Here is a 23,944-nt window from a genome sequence, read left to right on the forward strand (position 1 = left end):
GTCTGTACTGCTCACTGTGTTTATTTGTGTGTGTGTGTGCCCTTGACATCAACATGTTTGGCTTACATAACCCCTGTATTCTTGTCAAGTCTGCCCTTTCAACCCAACTTTCTACTTTAAAAAGCAACATATTTCTCTTGACTTGTTCCTTAATTACAGCAGGATGCCAACATAAGAGAAGACTACATAAGACTCACTAGAGGTGAACTGGAAACTCATAACAATTACTTATATAAATAGCATTCATAATGGAATAAAAACAAATGTATATCATCTTATATAAAATGGTTTTAGCGTGCAATTCATTACATTACAGTACCACAGTACTGCTGCATTCTTCTATCTGATTGGTCAGGAAATGTTGATTAATCTACCAGGAGTTCCAGCTGTACGTCAAACCACAGGTTTGTATTATTGAATATATTCTAATATGCTATTGTTTCCATAGTAACAGCCAGCTGTTTCACAGTGTCTTGTAGGCAGTAGGCTTCACATAGTCTAAGGATATTCGTTGATACGGTGAAGCTATAAGGAGACATTTGTTTACCATTTCTGGAAGGAGTCTCCAGTGTCAATGTTTTGTAAAAATAGGGGAAAGTTGTAACTTTAGATTTTGCAATATTTAGCATCTATTTAGCATTTATGTTTTAACAAGAAAAGCTGGGTTTATATTTTTATATGAAGCAGTGTTGTAGGAAAATAATCAGCTTCAGGGTATCAGTAACTCCGTTAACCCCCCCATGCCCCCACCCATTGATAATATTCCTGTCATATTTTATTCCTTAAGTTATAAACCAAATACTTTGCTTCCATCCTCAATGCATCACACTAATCCCAAGCCCACACACTTCCCCAAAATATTTCATCTTTTTTTCACTAGGCTCCTTTTTAAAATTCCAGATGAAAAACACCTTAAAATCAAACGACGCATTTCCCATCTGATCTTCCCCGGTCCGTGACATTGGCTCTAAGGCCTGAAAATGAGCGAATTTAAAATTCCTTCAGATTCTTTGCAGCCGAGTCCATATCTCGGGTGCAATAAAGGAACCGTGTCTTCCTGAGCAGGTATCACCGGGAAAGAAGATGTGGTTTTGCATAATCACTGTCACTATACATTTAGGGTGTATGAGAGCATGTGGCAGGGTGATGAAGCTCTGGATGTGGGACAAGACCGAGGTGTTAAAAAAGGATAGAAATGCAGTGTGTGGACCGCAGATAAATGTCTCAAATGATCAGCAAATGGTTAGCAAGGTTTGACTATAGATGATGTCTAAAAGAGATTTCTTGAAATATTCAATGTGCACAAATGTGTTTCAGTTTAAATGTCTGTTTTTTTTTTTTTCTATGTTCCCTTTTATTATGGCGTACTCGAGCATTTGTTAGTCATTTACATAACAACAGGACTATACTGCTGCACAATAAGGCAGTTAGCTATATATATATATATATATATATACTAAACACTAAATAAATAAAATAACCACCTACACATAGATTCAGCTGAACAGCTTGTGTGGGTGTGAGTTAAGGAGCTTGGAAGACTGAGCCTGATTTTCTTTAGGGTGTTTTCAGTGAGCCCACACTAATGGCTGCTGTTCAGGGGATCCTGCAGCTTAAGATGAGGGAAAATCTCTTCCAGTAAGAGCAGTCAGAGAGAGAGAGAGAGAGAGAGAGAGAGAGAGAGAGAGAGAGAGAGAGAGAGAGAGAGAGAGAGAGAGAGAGAGAGAGAGAGAGAGAGATTCCTGCTTTTGGTGACTGGAGACAAGAAAGAGAACGAGACAAGGGGGACAAGACAGATACACAGACAGGGATGTTGGTGAGCAAAACAGAAAGCGACAATAAGGGAGAGCGGTAAAGAAAAGAGTGACGGACAAAGGAACCAGCAATGAAAGTGTATTCGAGACCACGGAGGACAGCGTTAAGCTTGTTAGTGTGTGTGGGTGTGTGCAACCAAGGGAAAAGTGGGCTGCCTGATGAGCAATGAGTGCCTCTCTCTTCTGCAATTAATCTTGTCTTTCTACCTGTCCTGGGCCTCGGCCCCTGTAGTACCCTACAAGGATCTATTATCCCTCCCGTCTCGCTCGTCTCACAATCACTTTATTGCATTACACATTTGCCTAGCCTCTTTTAATTCTGCCTGTCATGCATGGCCTATCAGCCCTCTGCTTCTAACAGTGTAAAGAGGAGGCTATATCTATTGACACCTTAAGGGCATAGATGTCCTCAAATTGACAAGATTCCTTCTTCAAACACAGCAACAACTTCATTGGTGAGGCTAAGAAGATGGTTTTACCCTGAGGGCCTTGTGAGAGGGTTCTAGAGGAAGCTCAGGAGGTAATCTGGCTGTTGAGTGCAGTAGATAATTTGCACTTGATCCCCTTGTAATTATATAGTTTAAATCGTTTTACTCCAGTTAATCCCGCAGTGTGCACAGGCGGAGCTTTTGGATGTTGCTCATCAGCAGATGTCTCACTCTTGCTGCAGGCTTGTGGAAGTGGGAGGAGATGTGGCTTACTGACATAATTATTTTGACTGTGCTATTGGGATTATTTTGGGTTTTGCATATCACATCCTACCATGAGGTGCATCAAGACAGGCAGGTCTTTCCCTGAAATGGAAAATGAGCTTTCGGCTAAACAGTCCTGTTGGTGTTTGTGTGGTCATGTCTGTCGATTAGGTACATACAGTATTAGGACACCTTTTACCATGTCACAGATTAGGTATTACTAAATCATATTTAATTCAGGCACCAGATTCAATTCAGCATGAATGATACCGAATGGCATAACTGAATGATCGCATCTGAAGACCAGAAGGAAGAAAAGATGGATGACAGAAGTGTCCATGTCTCTGCTGGCCACAGGGACTGCAGGCCATCTTGCAGGCCTGCCAAAACTGACAGTTTGTGACAAGCTGTTTGGCGTGTAGCAAGCTGACTAATTACACTGGATTACCGCATATTAATGCAAGCAGTTTTCTCCAGGGTCAGAGACCTAGCCACACTAGGTCCTAAAACCGTCAAAGATGACTTAACAGTTTCAAAGATACAAAGTTAACGTTCTCCATATGAATTTAGAGATCGAGTAAAAAACCAAAACATGCTGTCTCCTCAAAAAAAAAAAAAAATCCTGCGAGGCCTTTCCCATACAATGCTAAAGGGGATTCTCTGGTAACAATCCCTCTCTCTATCTTTCTCTTTCCTGCACTTTCTCTCTCCCATGTGAAAAGGAAATGGCTGAAATAGGAGCACTCACAAAGTGCAAGCAGGACGGCCAGTTCATAAAATGATTTATTGCTCGTGTGAGTAAATGCTCCCTAAAGCTGGATCATAGGCATTTCCTCATTGATTGAACTATTGCACCGAAATCAGATCTTGATTAATGAGTTACTGTCGGAGGCAAAAGGGCTAGTACTAGGGGGATCTTTATTTTGCAGCTCACCAGGCTGTGAAATTCAGAGAAACTGGTATGCAAGATGCACACGTCTTTAGAATCGTGCCAGTTTGTGCGTATACATCGGGGACGATGATACTACAAAGATAAGCAATCTTTTAAAAAGCACACAGCATAAAATATTAGTAGAATTTATGAGAATTAATAAAGAACAATTATTTTAAAGTTTATTTATTTATTTGAACTCATCAAAACCAAATATATACCAAGAAATGCTGTGTAAATTATATTGTTCAGGACTGATAGTGTTTTCGGTCCAGCTGTAATGATGTTATTGTGTCTGCACTGCTAAAATCCTGCAGCTTCGTTCCTTGGAATTGGAGCTTTCCATGATTAGCCATTATAATAAATAGTGGAATTAAAACAATGACACTGTGATGAATTTGATCAGCTAAGCTAACTAAGGGCCAAACAACAAAACGGGAGCCGGTAGGTCGTAATTTTTTGTTCCTCTTACACCACAGTAACTAGCACCTATTTATAACCAAATCACAATCAATTGTAACTTAAGGAACTAAACAGAAATGACAATAATTATCAGCTTTTTAACAATCCAAATCCCTTTTCTGGTATACAACCGTGTGTTCTCATGGTAGCCTGTAGGCTTCATATTCATTCACATGTAACATCCTGAATAAGTATGTATTGTATTTGGGCATTGGCATCCAAAAGAGCAAACCAATACTCTTACAAAAGCCAAAGAGGAGAAATGAGGCATGCTATGAGTGTGTTTTATATACAACAGCGCTCCTGATTGTGCAAACCAATTGGTGAATTGTAACAAAAGAGCTCCCTAGCTCAGCTACGTCTATCTATTCTTCTTGCAAGCTCAGAGAAATAATAGTCTTAAGAAGAGGTCTTAAAATTATGGGAAGAGAATGCTGGAGAGGCTTATCCACCCTAACGTATGCAACATTTAAACAGCAGGTTCAGAGGGCTGAATGAGGACAGAAGAAAAAGTAGGTATGCGGAGTGCACTTCTGGAGCTCTAGTGCCCTTATTGTACAGAAGTCACATCGCATTAACACTGAAGGCCATTTGCAGGCCTCTCTTCTACTGGCTGGGCCTTTCAGAACAGATTAAGCTATGAAAACCCAGGAATTACTAAAGCACCTATTAGGCATTATGCTCAGCCTTTTCTTCTCTGATCCCTTTGAACAGGCTTGAATACATTTGGGCGTTTCATTGATTTTGAGTAGAGAGGACGAGAAGGATGGATGAAGAAACATGAGAACTAAAATAGTTTGGAAAAACAAAATTCCACTGACCTCATAAAGCTAAAACGAATCAACTGATTGCATTTCACTCACCATCGGTTCTCATTCCAGTATTGTATTCCGGCCATTCATTATTCTCATCAACAAATTGAGAAAGCTCTCTCTGTATTCATCGTTGTAAAGGTTTTTGTGATTAGGCTTCACAGCATGATGCCTAGATGAAAGAAGCTCAACTCTGTAGTTTAAGGCAAGACTGGCTGGGTCTTTCCGTAAATGCGAAAAAGCTTCAAACACATCAGAATGCATAGGAACACTGATCATTGCCTTTAACAGGATTGGAGTGCCACGGCAGTGCCACTCAAGATGCAGGTCGTGTGGCGTTAAACGGCTGTCAGACTGAGAAAAGCACGGACAAAAGGGCTCGGCCCCTTTTGAAGCGCCACGCTCAGGAGAAAGACCCTGGAGCTGTGCTTGCAAGTATGTTTTGGAAATCGGGCTTTCAGTCCACAAACTTGGATTCCTGCACATAATTTCCAAAAATACTTAACATCAGTTGGCTTGCCATCTGCATTTCATTTTCACCAACCCTAGCTGGAACTAGCTTGAGCAATACGTATGCAAGGCATGTGGGGGTGGTGTGTGTATCTGTACATGTGTGCGTGACGAAAAATAGAGGTGAAAGAAAGACTGTGCTCCACTCAGCTCCAGACGAGACTATGGAACATAATGAGCTCTCGAGGGGCATCTGCCCATTAAAACAGCTAACAGGGTAGAGCAGGTAAGTGAGGTGTGTTTGAAAACACACACAGACTTCCCAATAAATGTGCAGATAGACTTCTAAGAAATACAATCTTTAAAAAAAGTCATTTAAAGGTTCCCTCCAAAGAAGCGGTTATCGGGCTCCTCTATGATATACTTGTTGTTGGGTTCCACAAAGAGCTATTAAGAGTGTTCTTAGATGAACAAACCAAATATGATTCTATGAGGTTCTACATTTTTACTAAACGGAGTAGCTCAAGCTTCCTACCATTTCTAAGCATCATAAGAGGTCACCAGACTTAGTGGTACGGTGTCACATTGCCACCTCACAGCTTGAGAGCATTGGGTTTGATTCCGAGCTTAGATTACAATGACATGTGGTGGACTGGAGAAACCATCCTGGGTGAACTGCTTTACCTTGTGTCCAGTGTTAGTGTTATAGGTCACAGATTCACTGAAGCTCTCACTGAAGATCATGAATGGATGGATGGATGGATGGATGGATAGATGGATAGATGGATAGATGGATGGATGGATGGATGGATGGATGGATGGATGCTTTTCAGAAGGATTCAGAATTGTTAGCATGCGTTGTCCATATGAGTTAAAGATTGTTAGGTTTCTAAAGGGTTCTCCTTGGAACCCTACGCTCTCTTTTAGGGTTAACTGATCCCCCAGCGGCTCGTTAGATTAAATGATCTTAGAAAAATGTTTCCTAAATTACTTTTTGATACACAATGATTCTGCAATAAGCCATTAAGTTAAAATCTTTAAGGCTTCATATAGAAGACGTTAAGGGGTTATACGTTTTCCCACTTACTCTCATTGTTTTTGTGCAACCAGAGACCTGTTTTACAAAACTGACATTATTCATTCACTTGTTTCTGAGGTTTGGATTAAGCCCATACTACTCAGGGGTCCAGACAAATATGATAATATTAATAATAACTCTATAATTATCTAAAATATTTTAGGTGATATTTGTGAGTTGCGATATGGAACTCCTGACTAAATTTCACAGAGAACTTTGAGAACAAACAATAATTGGATTGCTAGTTGCCGAAAGGAAAGATTTAGAGGCCTAGTTGCCTTTAATCTCTATTGTATCTACACCAATAGCTAAACAACAGCATTTGAAACAAACGGTCAAAGACGTTCTCTTCCTTTTAACACAATATGGGCGTCCTCCCCCATCCCACACACACACACACACACACACACACACACAAAACCTACTCCTTTGCTCAAAATCCGTTGGAACGTCTAGAGGAATGAGCAATCTTTTCACCTCAGCTAGGTTCCAGACCAAGAAAACAAACATCCCCTTGTCCATTGGAGTGCCAAAATAAACCCTCCCCTAGCACCGACATCAATCATGTTAATTATGGCAAACACCATAATAACAACAATTACAATAATATCTCATTAAGCAGCAGAGAGAGTGAATGACGGGGGAGAATTAATAGCAGGCAGGTGTACAACACGCTGCAATTATGGAACCTGAAATTAGCTCATCGCCCCAAGGCAGACGGAAAAAGAGTGTGAGTGAGAGTACGAGAGAGAGAGAGAGAGAGAGAGAGAGAGAGAGAGAGAGAGAGAGAGAGAGAGAGAGATAAGATCTCAAAGAGGGAGACAAACTTGCAAGTGTGGGTTCACAGACTGAAAAAGAGAGGAGGGGGGTTGCAAATCAGGAAACAAAAATGTCTTAAATGTGTAAATTAGGCTGAATATAAAGCACAGACGTAGAGAAAGAGGGGGAGAAAAGCAGCTTTTCCAGGCAGAGTTGAGAGGGAGGCAGCCAAAGATGATCAAGGGGAGCCGTGGAGCTTCGCGGCAGCCGACTGGCAGTTTCCTCTTCTCCTGTCATTCATTCATTACACAGCGTTGGAGTTGCGGTGAAAGCGCCTCCTCGCCTTGACCCATCATATTCCGGCTTCTGTAAACGGCTAATCCTCCTTCGTTAGACGGGTGTCAACACGTTTTGCATGCTCTCAAGCTCCAGTCATTTCCAAACCTCGCTGAAAGGAAGCTGAAGTGAACCTCCACCATCGTAAAATCGGCGCAATTTCAAAGCAAGACCTGGTTCTTGTATTTAATATTCTCATCTTTGATTAATATCTTATGCACTTTTCTAATTCATTACACGAAATACTCAGCGTTCAGATGATAGAGTTGAGAAGATTGTGTTGTCTGGTTAATTCTGATACTCCACCAGTTTGTGCTCATATTGTACTCTGTTTAAAGACAATAGCTTTGTTGTTGAGTCTCAGTGCAATTCGTACAATGTGCAAAACCGTACGCATTCTTATACCTGGAGCTTCTGAGATGTGATTTTTTGACAGGGTTTAACACACATTCACTATTCTTACTATTGTATGTACCATACTACCATTTTTTTAGGAAGCTCCTGTACCAGTATGTATTGCTAGACGGAGGTACTGTGACTGGGATTCTGTAAAGTCAGTCAACTATGAGATATTATATTTGAGAGAGAAAGATGTTATAAAAGCAAAAACTTGAATTGAGCTAGATTTAAAATAGTTCGAATATCAATGCATCGATTTTTAGTACTAATTATCCTACAGGAGGTCTGATGTTTATCCAAAAGGACTGAGGACAAAATGCAGGGTTCGTTCTGGATGGAGGGCTAAACACACCACAGGGCAAATCACACACACTGACAGATGGCAATCAACCTACAATAAAATGTCTTTAGGCAGTGGAAGAAACCAAAGAACCCAGAGGAAAGACATGAAAGCACAGGGAGAACGTGCAATCTTCGCATACACTGGTTGGAAGCAGGTATCAAAACTCCATCCCTGGAGCTGAAAGGCAAAATTCTGAGAGGCAAAAGTACTAAAAATACTGCATATATACAATATCTTAACAATGAACCTTTATTGGTGGCTTTGATTTATTTATTTATTTTTATTTATTTATTTCTTAAAAATACTGCATATATACAATATCTTAAAAACGAACCTTTATTGGTGGCTTTGATTTATTTATTTATTTATTTTTATTTGTTTTTTTATTTATGTTTGTTTGTTTGTTTTTTTTTTCGGGTTTTTTTTTTTTTCTTTTTATTTTTTCTTCTTTTTTTTCAAGTCTTGAGATTTTCCGAGCTGAAAATTCAAAGTATAATTGAAATCTTTCATAAGAAACCGGAGCTCTGTGGTGGTCAACGGTTCAGACAAATCTCGTAATCGTTACGCCGTAGCTGGAGATTAGTTTTTCTAAAGAAATGTAACGTATTAAGTAACATACGAGCGAATTGCTCGAATGTGATGCTGCCAAATCAGGATTATGTTTTGTGGTGTAAAATGGGATTAATACTTCACACAACCATTGGTGATTATTTTACTCGTTCTCATAGCTGTCCTATTTCATTGTAGTCTGTCAGATGAACAATGTGATCAATCTTAAGGATGTAGGTGAGAAAATGAAACATATATATCCGATCACGCTTGACCGGACTTCCTTGAACTTCATTAATGATGAAAGTTTTCCCTGCATTCAGAGCACTCATGAACCTGCTGAAGGGCCGAATTCTGACACTGTCACTGCTGAATGTTTTATCATGTCAGAGCTCACGTTGGCTCTGCATGGCTCTTTTAGCCTGAGGGCTGTTCCTAAGCCCCACAGAGGCCCTGAGGCAGACTTCCAGCCCTTTCCGCTGGTTTCACCACGAAGTGCACGGCTGCTGAATTTTGATTACGGTGTACAGTTAGCCAGGGGAAGAAGCTGTGAAAGAGCAGCTCCAAAAGAGTAGAAATACTGAAGTGGCTTGTGTGTTAAATTCCGGATTCTGTCACTTTCATGCCATTTGTGCTAATTTGCCAGAAGGAAAATTGAATACGGTCTGGTTTTGTAAAAAAAAAAAAAAAAAAAAAAACTAGGTGGACATTTCACTATATACTTGCAGATTCTGTGACTTTTTTCAGGAAATGACATCATGTAACGGACAATAATGTGACGTATAACTAGAATTCTCACCTCGGGTTGGACGGAAGGTGCGAATTTATTTTCTAACTTAGTTTCTTATTAGAAACAGCTGATGTAATTTACACTAAATATTCACAGCATTTGGCAGAACAAACATTCATGGCATTTGGCAGACACCATCATCCAGAGCAACATAAATATCGTCGCTGTCGGGGCGTAAACCTCGTATGTCCAAATTTTGTCAATTTCATATTTTTTTTACATATCAATGCTATTGGTCAGTCCCCACGTGGGTCTGTTATTTTTACAAGTTATTAATATAAAGTCTTAAAAATAGCTTGAGCGCAAATCTCTTAACTCCATTGGACACCGCAGACTTTATTGAACACTGCTGGCAGCAGCGACGTTTGTGTCCGTACCATTCTTATCAATAGTGTACGTTTGTGTCCGTACCGTTCTTATCAATAGTGTACGTTTGTGTCCGTACCGTTCTTATCAATAGTGTACGTTTGTGTCCGTACCGTTCTTATCAATAGTGTACGTTTGTGTCCGTACCGTTCTTATCAATAGTGTACGTTTGTGTCCGTACCGTTCTTATCAATGACAGCATAATCTCGTATCTCCCTGCTCCCAAATCATAAAGCTTGTATCTCCGATAAAACGTGACTTTGGGAAAATGTTGTGTTAATGTTGGTACACAACAGTATATGATAGCAATATAAGGTATAATAACAACTTTAACAATACAATGTTTAATAACTCAAAAAAATACGGCGTTTTTTTAATTTCCTGAAAAATAATGGTTTAGGAGATACGAGGATTCCAACCCGACAGCGACGATATTTATCACATTTTATACAACTGAAGGTTTAGGGCCTTGTTCAAGGGCTCAGCAGCAGCTGACTTGGTGTTTGAACTCACTACCATCCGAGCTGCAGTCCAACACCTTAACCACTGAGCTAACACATCCCACTGTCATGGTAACAAGTGATAGGTGCTGATATGGTGACACTTCCTTCAAGTAACCATCCATTACACGTTTCTAGAAGGAGTCTCCAGTGTCAGTGCTGTGTATCAGTTAGAGGCAAAGCTGTGGCTTAGTGGTTAGCACGTTCGCCTCACACCTCCAGGGTCGGGGTTCGATTCCCACCTCCACCTTGTGTGTGTGGAGTTTGCATGTTCTCCCCGTGCCTCGGGGGGGGTACTCCGGTTTCCTCCCCCAGTCCAAAGACATGCATAGTAGGTTGATTGGCATCTCTGGAAAATTGTCCGTAGTGCGTGAGTGAATGAGAGTGTGTGTGCCCTGTGATGGGTTGGCACTCCGTCCAGGGTGTATCCTGCCTTGATGCCCGATGACGCCTGAGATAGGCACAGGCTCCCCGTGACCTGAGGTAGTTCGGATAAGCGGTAGAAAATGAATGAATTAATTTCTTGCTGCTTTCTGTGTTTTTTTTTGTTTTTTTTTTGTTTGTTTTTTGTGTTGTCATTTTATCTCAATGCAAAAGAGATAAACAAGAGGCTGGTGACTGAATGTCTGGTTACCAACGATACTATTACGTACATCATAGCAGAAACGAAGACGTCGTACAGAGATTCCATAAAATCACGTGATTATAAACGGTTAAATATAGGATGTGTTGTTTATTAAGAAATTATCAGACATTGTAATTGTAATCGTAATTGACTGTGATAAAACTGATAAAATGAATAATAACACTTTAGAACACACTTTTATAGGAAACTCTCTCTATATATATTTTTTCTATATTATTCTATTTTTAATTATTATCCGACATGAACACATCCTGTTGACTTTTATTCCTTGCATAGATTTTCCAGATAGATATAATAAAATTCCTGAAAGAAAGTATGTACATTTTTTCCTAAAAAAAAAAAAAAACGCAACAAATCCAACATGCTAACTTGCCTAAGGAAAGAAATTGTCTAGTTACATTAATGCAGCTTTTCTTTTCAGGCATTACGCCACGCTACTGAGCACGTCTGCCTTGAATGTATTCATAAAACCTAATTTCTCATTTCTAACCAGTGTGAAATTTAAATCCTCCCAAAATGACACTTGCATAAATCCACCCTAAAGGTATCAATCATTTTAACCTTCATTGAGACGGCGTGTCAAGCTTCACAATGGCACTCATATGGTGTTAATGAGCGTGTAATATAAGCGGCTGGCCACTAGGCCCGCATGCTGCCGCTCGGTACAGAGAGGATCGGTGAGTCTGAATCTGTCTCTCCACATCACTTACAGTCAATCTGGAGAAATAAATATCGAGGCTTGTTGGTGGCAGCCGCAATCACTAACCATAACACGATGAGAAACCTCATGAATATTCATGAATATATTGATTACACACATTTGCAAACTATCACAGAAAAACAGTGATGTTTTTTTTCACAACTATAAGTTTTCGTGAGATCTCCGGGTCATATCTGTGAACCGGCTGAGACGGACCACGGAAGCGAAGTGTGCTGGGGGTTTGTCTGTGTTACTAATGGAAATGATATATGTCAATATGGCCGTGTCGCCTCCCACGTGTCCTCCCATTGTGCTAAACAAAGGAACCGGCAACTTATGAACTGCCTGCACCACTCTGCCGAGTCCATAAAACAACTGGCCTCAGTCACCAGGGAGAACCCCCCTCCAACACACACACACACACACACACGGCCCCGCCTCCCTGCGATGCCGCCCCTCTCACACAGGACCACCAGATGACACAGATGGGGTGAGGGCAAACACAAAAAAAGGGGGCTCTCTCTGTAGTGACCCAGATCTCTTTCATAAAGCCATTCACGCAACAAATTGGGGAAAGCTGGGGCCTTGCAGCAACACTAAAGCTCCTTGCTCTTTTAATAGCCAACCTCACTGCTCGCTATAAACACAGACTGATTTACGAGCAGGTTTAAGGCAGAATATGCAAGGCAGGCTATTTAGGATGTGCGCCGAGAGTCCTTGTTATTGCTCATGCTCATGACCCTTTGGGGATGAGAGCAAAGTGTCAGTCTTCTGAATCTTTTTTTATTTATTTATTTATTTTTATTTTTATTTTTTTTATAAGAAAATGGTTCAGTTTGCATCGACAAGCCGACCGAAGTGCAAATTAAAACACATAAAACACATTTATTAGCACTCTAATTTGCACAACTTTGAGTTCAATGATTCATTGATTATTAAGATGATTGCTCATTGATTGGATTGATTCATGTGTTTTCTTTATAATATTTTCACTCGTTTCAGTAGAAACCAAAAAAACTAACACAAACAACTACGAAATAACTAGACGATTTGACCTGACCTTCAGATATAGATGATGACTTATAATATGACAACTATTAATTTATATGTTGCTTTATTTCTAAATTTACTTAATTCTTCTTTTTTTCTCCCCATGGTTTCAGTAGCTGTACATTTTTTTACGCTATAATCCACATGACTTTCAGTCTAATGTCATAAATAAGGTTATTATTTTTTTTTATTTGTTTGTTTGTTTGTTTGTTTTAATTATTTGTTCTTTTTAACTATTGTTTCAGTAGGCACCAGGATAAATAAATAAATAAAATCTGGATATTTTTAGTATCAAAACCCATATAACTTTCAGTCTGAGATTATAACAGAAATAAATGCTATATTTGATATTTTTTATTTTATTTTATTATTTTTTATTTTTTTTTACTTTTTTTCTTCCATTGTTTAAGTAAAATAAACAAATAAATAAATAAATAAATAAATAACAGCTGGACATTTTAGTGCTAAAATCCACATGGTTTTCAGTCCGAGATGATAAATGCTTTATTTGTTTGTTTTATTCTTTTTTCTTCCATTCTTTTTTTTCAATAGCCACCTAAAAAGACTTAGTTCGTGCCTAATAAGCCAACCTACAACCTAATACAACCTTTAATCCATGTTTTTATTTATTTATTTATTTATTTATTTATTTATTTATTTATTTATTCATTCATTCTCTCTGCTGGTTCAATACGCAGCAAATAAAACCCAGAGCAAAGAATAAACTTAAACACGTGGACTTTTTTAGTGCTATAATCCACTTGGCTTTGGATCCAACATGATAACAAGAAAATCAGACTATTATCTTTTATTTAAAATCATCATAATACTTCAAAACGTTTCCCATTTGGTTTGTTGGCACGAACCCAGTTCTAAAGTGAAACAGCTGAATATTTTTCTTCTTTTAATCCTTTCAGTTTTAGCTGATAACATAGAGAACTGCTTCCTCTGTTCTGTCCCTGCAGTCTTTCAGTAGGAACCAAAAAGCTAACGCCGAACCGCACAGACACGTCTTTGCATTTCTTGCCCTCGACTCCGCAGACTCCGTACTTCAGTCCTAGATGATAACACGAGTCATTATTCTTTTGTACTTTTTTTTTCCTTCGTTTTTTTTTTTTTTTTGTCGCCTGTCTCACTTTCACTTCAGCGGCTCACTGGCTCCCTCTCCCTCCTGCTGACCACCTCTCTCTCTCTCTCTCTCTCTCTCTCTCTCTCTCTCTCTCTCTCTCTCTCTCTCTCCCTCTCTCTCTCTCTCTGCCCCTCCCTTCATGCAATCTGCATACAGAGACATTTGTCATCATTAGCCCTGCTCCGACAGTTGGCACCCGGCACCTCAGATCTCGAGAACTTGCAATTATGAAGCCTTCATCTCGTATTTGGGTTACATGGCCTAATTTCATCATGGGCTTCATCCACCACCATTTCATTACCCAAAGCCCCCCAACCTGGTGAAGAGAGAAAACAAGCGAGCAGCCTCTTTTTCTCCATTCCTCCTTTCCCCTTTGTTTTCTTCCTTCCACAAACGGCTGCTCAGCACCCGCTCTTAGAAAGGGGCGGTGTTATTAATTTGAAACGCATCTAGCGCATTGTCCACGCCAGGGCTGTTGTGAAGATGCTTTCGGTTTGTGTATCATCGGGTCAGCGGGCAAATGATTACAGACTCAACCTCTAGACACAAGCCGTCTCTCACGCATATTAAGATTAATCACAGCGAGTGGGGATTGTTGCGCTGTTGAACACAATGCACAACGCTAAAACGTTGAGAAGGATTTCTCGAGATGTTCCAGATTTAAAAAATTATTTTATTTATTTATTTATTTATTTTTAAATTGACCCACATGATAAATAAATTCTATGCAAACGCTTGGCTGTCATTACGATTTATCAGCAAAGCCACTGAGCATTGCATATTGAAGTGAAACAGTATAGTGATTCATGTGGATCTTTTTCTGGATGCTTTCTCTCTTTCTTTCCCTCTTTTTCTCTCTCTCGCTCTCTCTCTCTCTTGGCCTCCCTCTGAGCACTTAAAGAGCAGTAAAGTTAATTTGTGTTCTTAAGGTTGGGGTTTATAGAGGTGGTTTAAGCACATATGGCTTTAGCTTGCCGTGCTGCTCCGAACATGGCTCTGGCCTCTAAAATGTGCGCCTCGGGCTGTTTTGTCCTCGGCTACCAAACACCCCATGGGAGGAGGTCGCTAATGCGGCATGGAAACTAAAACAAATGGAGGGACTGGATCCGAGGCGTAGAAGGTAGGGGGCTGACAGGCAGGAGGCAAAAGGAAATTAACTGGGAGTCCTGTGGTGCGGCCATATTGCCTGGAATAACCGAATTCGCCTCGGCTACGAAAACTCAATGACAATTCTGCTATCCAGTCACAGCTAGTTGAAAAGGATATGTCATAATAAGTGTCCGTCTTGTATAATGTGATCTCTCACAACGCCTGCACTCCATGGTAATATCGCTGCTCTCAAACAACGAGGCCCTTAATCTGATTTATATTCGACTACGCCACTCCATTAAATCCACTTGATAATCTGTGCTGTGACCTAGCGACGCCTTTTGGCTCGGATCCATTTTTTTTTCCGCCGTTCTTTCCTGAGCACAAAGAGCGTCTCGAAAAGGATGATGGGACCAGCACAAAGAACTGTCCCTGTGTGATGATGGAATATGGCCACAATGACCTCTTTTTGTCACTGAATAATAGGATTATTAACACCGACATGTAAAAAATGACTATTAGAGGACTAATTAGAGGGTGACAATGGCAGGAAAGCTCCGAATACGTTTTAATCCTTCTCCGCTTTTCGTATCGGGTTTGGCTGGAAATGACATTGTGCGCAAATCCAGTGTGATACTTTTATAATAACGCAGACATCTGCTTCTTTAGCTTTAATTGTTTGTCGCTAAACGTCGTTGAGTTTGCAGTGTCAGCTTTCCGAATGCACTCATTAGCTCAAACACAAACTTTCTTTAAAAATAATTTGTCTATCCGTCATAAAAGATTCATCATACACATCAACACGGTGGAATATTTTATCTTTGCTACAAACAAATACAACGTTCATCGAAAATCCTCAAAGATCCAAAGGTTTGTGTTTCTCCGTCAGATCTCCTGTAAAACCAGAAGGTTATTTGAGCCCCAATTTAAAGGGTTCTTGTGGGACAGTTAAGTGTGGTGTCACATGCCAATTTTGGTTGTTTGACAAGAGCCATTACGAGCTTAGCGAAACGTCCTGACAAGAAGGATCATCAGAACAAGACGATAGGGCCAGAAGAAAAATGAAGAGATCACTGGGGAGGAAATTCGAGAACAAAGGGGCCTTCAGCGAGCTAAACGTGTCCTCGGTCATATGCTCGTGCAACATGAGCGGAAGCCAGACTCATTGTATTGATTTACACGATCACACGTCGTCATTCACTGGGTCAGAAATAGCGTCCATATCGAAAGACGCTGTCCCAGAAACGCCAGAGAGATGTCGGACGTTATAGACACACACAGCAATCTATGTTATAGAGACATAAAAAAGGGGAGAGGTCAAGGGGGAGATGAAGTGCCACTCGGTCAGCTTTGAAAGTGCAGATGAATTATACGCCACTTACAATCTGATGGCTCGGGTTGGTTCGGGAAACTGCTCGCACAATGACATAAAAATTCTGAAAGTATGCTTTGATGCGGTTTCCGTTGAAGCAGATTTCTCGACGAATTAAAAACATACACAGGATAAATGTGTTTTTTTAACAGTGAACATGAGGGTCAATGGGGCGGACTGACCCGGAGCATGTGCGAGGTCTGATCCTAAGGAAAATCAGACAGAATCTGAGAAGTACAACTAGTGGACAAAACCGCTGTCTGTGGACCAGCTGTAGAATCTTACTCAATACTATAAACTTGCTTCCTACCAGTGTAGCAGTTATTATTATTTATTTATTTGCTCATTCATTCATTGTTTAGTCTTCAGGAATAATCCTGTTCAGGGTTGTTGTTTATCCAGGGTCTAATCCAGGAATACAGGGCTTGATGCACAAATACACGCAGAGTCTGTCTGTCTGTCTGTCTGTCTGTCTGTCTGTCTGTCTGTCTGTCTATCTATCTATCTATCTATCTATCTATCTATCTATCTATCTATCTATCTATCTATCTATCTATCTATCTATCTATCTATCTATCTATCTATCTATCTATCTATCTATCTATCTATCTATCTATCTATCTATCTATCTATTTCACTTCCCGTCTCTTGGAATAGACCCTGTATGTAATTCCAGTCCATCACTTTATTATTATTATTATTATTATTATTATTATTATTATTATTATTACTTTGAAATAGAATGTACCTTGCTTATTGCCTATATATAGAAAACTGAGAATTTGTGTGTGTGTGTGTGTGTGTGTGTGTGTGTGTGTGTGTGTGTGTGTGTGTGTGTGTGTTTGTGTGAATGTGTGTGTGTGTGTGTGTGTGTGCGTGTATGTGTTTGTGTGTATGTGTGTGTGTGTTATACCATTTTGCATGGAACTGTACACAAAATAGTGTCAACAGAACATCACAATTTATCCTTTATTTGCCAAGATACTAATTAAACCCTTTTTTATATGAATTTTATATTAATAAAATATTCCTACGGTTAATATTTGTACCCCTCAAAATGACATCCATTTTTCTTGGCCTGGGAAATAGATTTTAAAAAAATGCATAAATAAATAAATAATTAGAGAAAATCATCATTGACTGTGAACAGCAGACGTGAGTTCGGTGTACACCTGTTATACATTTTGCTTCATGAAGCAATCAGGATCTGATATGTGATCTTCGTCCAAAAGCAGCAGAGAGCTATTAATTATGGCTGGCAACTTTTTCAACGTTGACTGCGCCAAGCAGGAGACAGTGAAGGCCAACCCACTACGGAGCAGGAGTTCCAGACATTGACCAGCTCTCTGATTTAAAGACTACTTCTGAATGTGGAGGAAAATAATTGTGATTTCACCCTCGTGCTGTTTCACACATCACACCAGGAACAGCATTTAGAGAATGTTCATAATCCATTCATTCATTCACTGATTCAATCATCATCTGAGTAATCACTTCATCCTGAACAGAGACACGATATAACATTTATTTCACCTATAAAATACTTTAAAGACACAAATGAACGTACGCTGATGTTAGTATGTGACTTCTGTAAATAATGCTTGCCTTTGAAGGAAAAAATATTTTCGTTCTAATATTCAATATCATTTCGTTTCTGCTGATGTCTGACTGTTTATGTATTTATTCTCAGTTGTAGGAGCAATCAAAAAAAAAAAATTATACGGATGTAGAACTAATAATAAAAACTGAAAAATAAATGTTCAGGTTAAAAAGCATTAAACTGGGATTGTAAATGTTACTGATTTGACTGAGAGCTGTTTTTTATTCATATTCTATCATTATTCAATGAATTGTTAATTAGTATAATAATTGGGCTTTGTAAACAGATGACTGTATCCTAGTACCTTTATCTTTCTTCACCGACAGTCTGTGTGTGTGTGTGTGTGTGTGTGTGTGTGTGTGTGTGTGTGTGTGTGTGTGTGTGTGTGTGTGTGTGTGTGCGCGTGTGCATGATGGAGGAGGAGGGACACTCTGAATGTTTCCATCCAACCATGAGCTGGTTTTGCTTCAGCTCTTCTTAAAGGCCTGTTTACGGCTTTGCAGCCTCACCAACACACACACACACACACACACACACACACACACACACACACACACACACACACACACACACACACACAGGGAGACACAGACAAGGCTGAACACAGCTGCAGCATCAGAAGGCAGCTCAGTTGAAATCATTCAGTCTTTTCAGGATGACGGAGTGTGTGTTTTGCTTATAGTCTGAATTAACCCACTGAGTGACCTTGAAATATCCGAAACTAATTTAGTTAAAGCCGAAATCAAGCAAACTCGGTTTAGTAGTAACGATGCAGAACATGATACAGAAAAGAAAAATCTAATAAAATAGTAAACAACACAAAGAAATCAAATGAAGTAGCCACTAGGTGTAGATGTAGTATTTATAGAATAAATAATACACAATACATAATAGTACATTTACACGGAAAAAGAAATACGTCTGAAAATAATAAAATAAAAAAGTATCGAAATAATACACTTTTCTTTTTTTTTCTTTTTTTGTCGCCGACATAATTTACGGGAGAAAACCAGTCTTAAAGTCGGCACTCAATAAAACTACAACAGAATTAACTAACAAATAATAGTAAAATAAAATAAAATAAAAGACAATCTGTGTGGAAATAAGGATAAAAAAATACAGATTGTAATGAATGAATTCAAAATCAACACGTCAGACGACAACACACACACACACACACACACACACACACACACACACACACACACACACACACACACACACACGTACAGTCTGTAGTAAAGAATAATAAATAACACAATTACTCCTTGCGCGTTTAGCTTTTTATGGCTGCGAGCTTTTAAATACCGTTTAATATCTTTTTTGAGAGATTTTTTAATGGAACTGTCCTCTTCGTTTCATAATATCACACGGACATTAAAGCAAATCCAAAAAAAAAAAAAAAAAACAATGTCTAAATGGACATGCTATAATGGAGGGGGTTAATAATACCCAAAGTGCGTCTTTTCCAATGATCAGATGATGCGGCTCATTATTCTCTGCACCTGTGTAATATCCGAGCTTCAGGTTGTTAGTAAGACATCTAAAATTTACAGACTATTTGAGAGCTTATTTCAAAAGGAACCATAAATGCCAGTATTTACAGCTTCAAATTGCCGCACAGTGCGTATTAACGTAAAATACTGTGGGCAGCAAATACAGAAGAGCAGCAAATTACCAAAAAAAAAAAAAAAAACTAACAAAAAAAAAATAAAAAATAAATAAACCTCTCTAAATCTGTAATCTCTATTGGAAATACGAGCAAGACGTTTTGTACGCAGTTAGAAATACAACAAAGTAACAACGCAATAAAGCTAAAAATGAAGTGGAATAAATGAAATAAAATTAAACATCGGAGTTAAAGTCAGCCATCGAAATAATACACATCAGGGGGAAGGGAAAAAATAGAAGTATTTAAATTGATAAATCAGATAAATGCATGAATAATAATAATAATAATAATAATAATAATAATAATAATAATAATAATAATAATAATAATAATCAATAGTCATGAAAATAATAATAATAATAATTATTCTTATTATTATTATTATTATTATTATTATCATCATCATCATCTAAATAAAATAACATAAAAATAAAAAACCTGCTGTTTTTTTTTTTTCTCTCAGCCCATAGTGTTTCCTAAAGGTGTTTCCTGTCCTACGGTCGCGGCTCCGTTTAAATTTAGGCTCATATATAAAAGCTCAACGTTTAATCCGCTGTCCATAAACCCTGAAAGCGGTGACGAATCGCTCCGTCATTGGACGCCCTTAAAAACCCCTCCCTTTATAATTTCACTGGAGCGCGGTGTGTGCGGAGACCTGAATCACACCGACGACACCGGTTAGGCGAGGATATACACATACTTACACACTTATACACAAGCACACACATATATATGTATACACTCACAAACACATTTATACACACACGCACTGTATTCCGTAACGCAAAAACGAGCACGCAGCACTTTTCGAAACAACTGCGGGCGTAAAACTGTGCGCGTGAGGACGGGGAAATCCGACAAGATGTGTTTGTAGCCTAACTGCTGTGCGCGGAGACGGTGTGTATTTGCATGCGGCACCGATGGACTTTTAATCACTGCGACCACCGAGGACATATATATTTTTTTTTTACATTCCTTTTATTTATTGTTGAGGAAGAAAACGAAAGCGGATGATTTAAGCATCAGAGCGCGCGTGTGCCTTGAGCACAAATAGCAGGCTTGTTTTTTTGTATTAGGAAACTTTTTTCTGCTCTTAATAGGTCCCTATTCTTCTCTAGCATTGGCTCCCGTGCAAACAGCCGCGTTGGATCCGTCGGGTTACTGCGAGCCTCCGGTGTATAACCCGGACCTCTGCCCCAACATGATTGCCGCGCAGGCCAAGCTCGTGTACCACCTAAACAAGTACTACAACGAGAAGTGCCAAGCGCGCAAGGCGGCCATCGCTAAGACCATTCGCGAGGTGTGCAAGGTGGTCTCAGATGTGCTCAAGGAGGTCGAGGTGCAGGAGCCGCGCTTCATCAGCTCACTCAATGAGCTGGACAACCGGTTCGAGGGCCTCGAGGTGGTCTCGCCCACTGAGTTCGAGGTGGTGCTCTATCTCAACCAGATGGGAGTCTTCAATTTTGTGGACGACGGCTCCTTGCCCGGCTGCGCCGTGCTGAAGCTGAGCGACGGCCGCAAGCGCAGCATGTCTCTCTGGGTGGAGTTCATCACGGCCTCTGGATACCTGTCGGCGCGCAAGATCCGCTCGCGTTTCCAGACGCTTGTGGCGCAGGCCGTGGACAAGTGCAGCTACCGCGACTCGGTCAAGATGGTGGCCGATACAAGCGAAGTGAAGCTGCGCATCCGCGACCGCTACGTTGTCCAGATCACACCGGCGTTCAAGTGCACAGGCATCTGGCCGCGCAGCGCCGCGCACTGGCCCCTGCCACATATCCCTTGGCCCGGTCCAAACCGTGTGGCCGAGGTCAAGGCTGAGGGTTTTAACCTGCTCTCCAAGGAGTGCTACTCGCTGAACGGAAAGCAGAGCTCGGCCGAAAGTGACGCCTGGGTGCTGCAGTTCGCCGAGGCCGAGAACAGGCTGCTGCTCGGCGGATGCAGAAAGAAGTGTCTCTCGCTGCTGAAAACTCTGCGCGACCGCCACCTCGAACTCCCCGGGCAGCCGCTCAACAATTATCACATGAAGACCTTGGTTTCCTACGAGTGCGAGAAACATCCACGGGAATCGGACTGGGACGAAAACTGTCTGGGAGACCGACTGAACGGCATTCTACTGCAGCTCATATCGTGTCTGCAGTGCCGCCGGTGCCCGCATTACTTCTTGCCGAACCTCGACTTGTTCCAGGGCAAACCGCACTCGGCGCTCGAAAACGCCGCCAAGCAGACTTGGAGGCTTGCAAGGGAGATTCTGACCAACCCGAAAAGTCTGGAGAAGCTTTGAGGTAAAGCAGAGACTCAAGAAATTCTATCCACATGTACTGTGCGCAGTGAAAAATCATAGGCGTAAAGTCTGGTACTGAAGTTTGGAAGCCTGTTACAGGCGAGCAGCCTGGACATATAAAGAAACAATAACGCTCACTGATCTTTAAACCTTACCCCTTCTACTTAAAACGTGTCTGTATAAAAATTATTTTAGATATCACAGTCTAAAATAGTTTTTATAGCTCATGTCAAGAAATTACTATTCTATTTTGTGTTTTGTGTTGCTCTTATACGCAAGCAAAAAATGTAACAATCAAAATGTTTATTTGGTTATTTATCAGCGTTATATATTTTTTTTCTTATTGAGCCTTCAGTCCAACAAAACCTTTTAAAAGCCCCACAAAGGTTTATGTCTTTTTTTTCCTTCGTGACTAATTAGACAAAACAAACCCTGTACATTTTTATATTGTAAATACACACATTTGTAGTGTAAATTTGTGGTCTAAGAAAATTGTGAATGTTGTTCTGTGACATGTAAAATAGAGGTTTAACTCCACCTGTTTGTTTTATTACGTTCGCGTGAATTATTTCTGATAGAAAAGATAAAAAAAATACCCATTTAGACCCACAGTAATAGTTTGACTATTGTTCATGGCAAGTTCCTATTTTTTAGAGTTTACAGTCGGTGGTTCTATTTGTTACGTTTTTTAGACATTCCATAAGAATACTTGAATTCTTATTTAAAGAATATTCCACCTTTTTTTGGTTGTACCTTGCTTACAAGATAAAAAGCTGAAAATGAGAATATTGAATTATATATATATATGGGAAAAAATATACCTGAAAAACAATGCACTTGAAATACACTGGAATATAAACATTGTGATTTGATTTTTTTTTTTTTTTTTTTAAAACATTTCTGTCTCTGAATTTATTTAAAGAGATAATAAAAAAAATAAGAAATAAAAACAAAGACAGGATATTCGTGTGCCAGTAATGATTCAGACATGGATTTTTCGGGAAGAGTATCAACAGTTATTATTATTATTATTATTATTATTATTATTATTATTATTATTATTACTATCATTACATTGTATTTTATAGTAGATGTTGAATAACACCGGTGGCTAAAACACACAGAGTTCTTTGGGAAATATTTTTCATTTTAAGATCTATTCATAAATGAAATTACAAATCAGAATTGGAGAGTATTCAAATTTAGTCAAACCTGATGCTAAATAGACTACATCGTGGTGTATAATACACTGATAAAGTACTGGTATTTGTAGCATATTATTGTACTGTAAAAAGAATAATAATTATTAGTACTAGTCATAGTAGCATTCCTTCGTAGTATTAGTATAATCATTATGAGTTTTTTTTTTTTTTTAATTCTCGCAATTACTGACTTATTAAAGCTAACACCCTTAATCCGATTTTTTTTACTAGTCTAAAATATTTGAACAGGCTGAATTTTAAGGATTAGGCACATCCCCTGAGGCTTTGGGCCATTCTTCTGTAGATTGGATAAATACCATAACAAACGATATCATTAGTTGCATTTTTTTGTACCTCGCATGTATAGAAGATCAGGTCTGTAGTATAGATAGATAATCGTGATTCAAATGTTCTTTTTTTTTGTGTTGTTAGGATATGTTGTTAAAAATACACACACACTCTCGCAAATATGATCTGTTATTTTGCGTGAAATAGTAGACTGCATGGTGCGTATTGGCGCATTTACGCAAAACCGTGGGTGTAATTTGACATAAATAACGACGCAAGCAGGTAAATACTAAAGCACAATGCAATCCAACCTACTCTGGGATCGGTGCGTTTGAATGCCGGGTCCTCTTCATCCACCTCGAAATAGATTTCGCTTGTAGTGATGGAAAGCGTCCCGCGGGCCACCAGTACGGGGGCTACCAGTTGGGCGGGGGTGCTCATGAGCACAGGGCCTGCAAAACACACAACAACGTTTGGGCTATTTTCACTTTAACAATATTATTACTCCTAAATTTCGCATTGCTAAATGTTGTAAAAGCCATCAAATATAAACCGGTCCTGAAAATGTACTCGAGTCCATGAATGAATTAATAAAGATCTATTCTTTGTGCCTAAATGTAAGTACACTAGTTGA

The 23,944-nt window shown here is 39.5% G+C and overlaps 2 protein-coding genes across 3 annotated transcripts in view; one reads left to right on the plus strand and one right to left on the minus strand.

Moving 5' to 3' along the window:
* nbeab (neurobeachin b) overlaps window positions 1–23,944 on the minus strand; it is a 408,640-nt gene that overhangs the window by 97,207 nt on the left and 287,489 nt on the right. Inside the window, exon 39 of the mRNA XM_060888097.1 lies at window positions 23,626–23,762. Coding sequence (XP_060744080.1) covers window positions 23,626–23,762 — 137 coding nt within the window. The remainder of the gene's footprint in view (window positions 1–23,625; window positions 23,763–23,944) is intronic.
* On the plus strand, window positions 20,205–22,667 carry mab21l1 (mab-21-like 1). Of its 2 annotated transcripts, none has more exons than XM_060888110.1 (2): window positions 20,205–20,436; window positions 20,640–22,667. In XM_060888110.1, exon 2 carries the CDS (start codon window positions 20,741–20,743, stop codon window positions 21,818–21,820), a length of 1,080 nt encoding a protein of 359 aa, XP_060744093.1. In that variant the 5' UTR covers window positions 20,205–20,436; window positions 20,640–20,740; the 3' UTR covers window positions 21,821–22,667. The 2 variants fall into 2 exon arrangements, with proteins under 2 accessions (XP_060744093.1, XP_060744094.1); XM_060888111.1 differs by having other exon boundaries at window positions 20,658–22,667.

Source organism: Tachysurus vachellii, chromosome 15 (genome assembly GCF_030014155.1).
Source record: "Tachysurus vachellii isolate PV-2020 chromosome 15, HZAU_Pvac_v1, whole genome shotgun sequence".
NCBI lineage: Eukaryota > Metazoa > Chordata > Actinopteri > Siluriformes > Bagridae > Tachysurus > Tachysurus vachellii.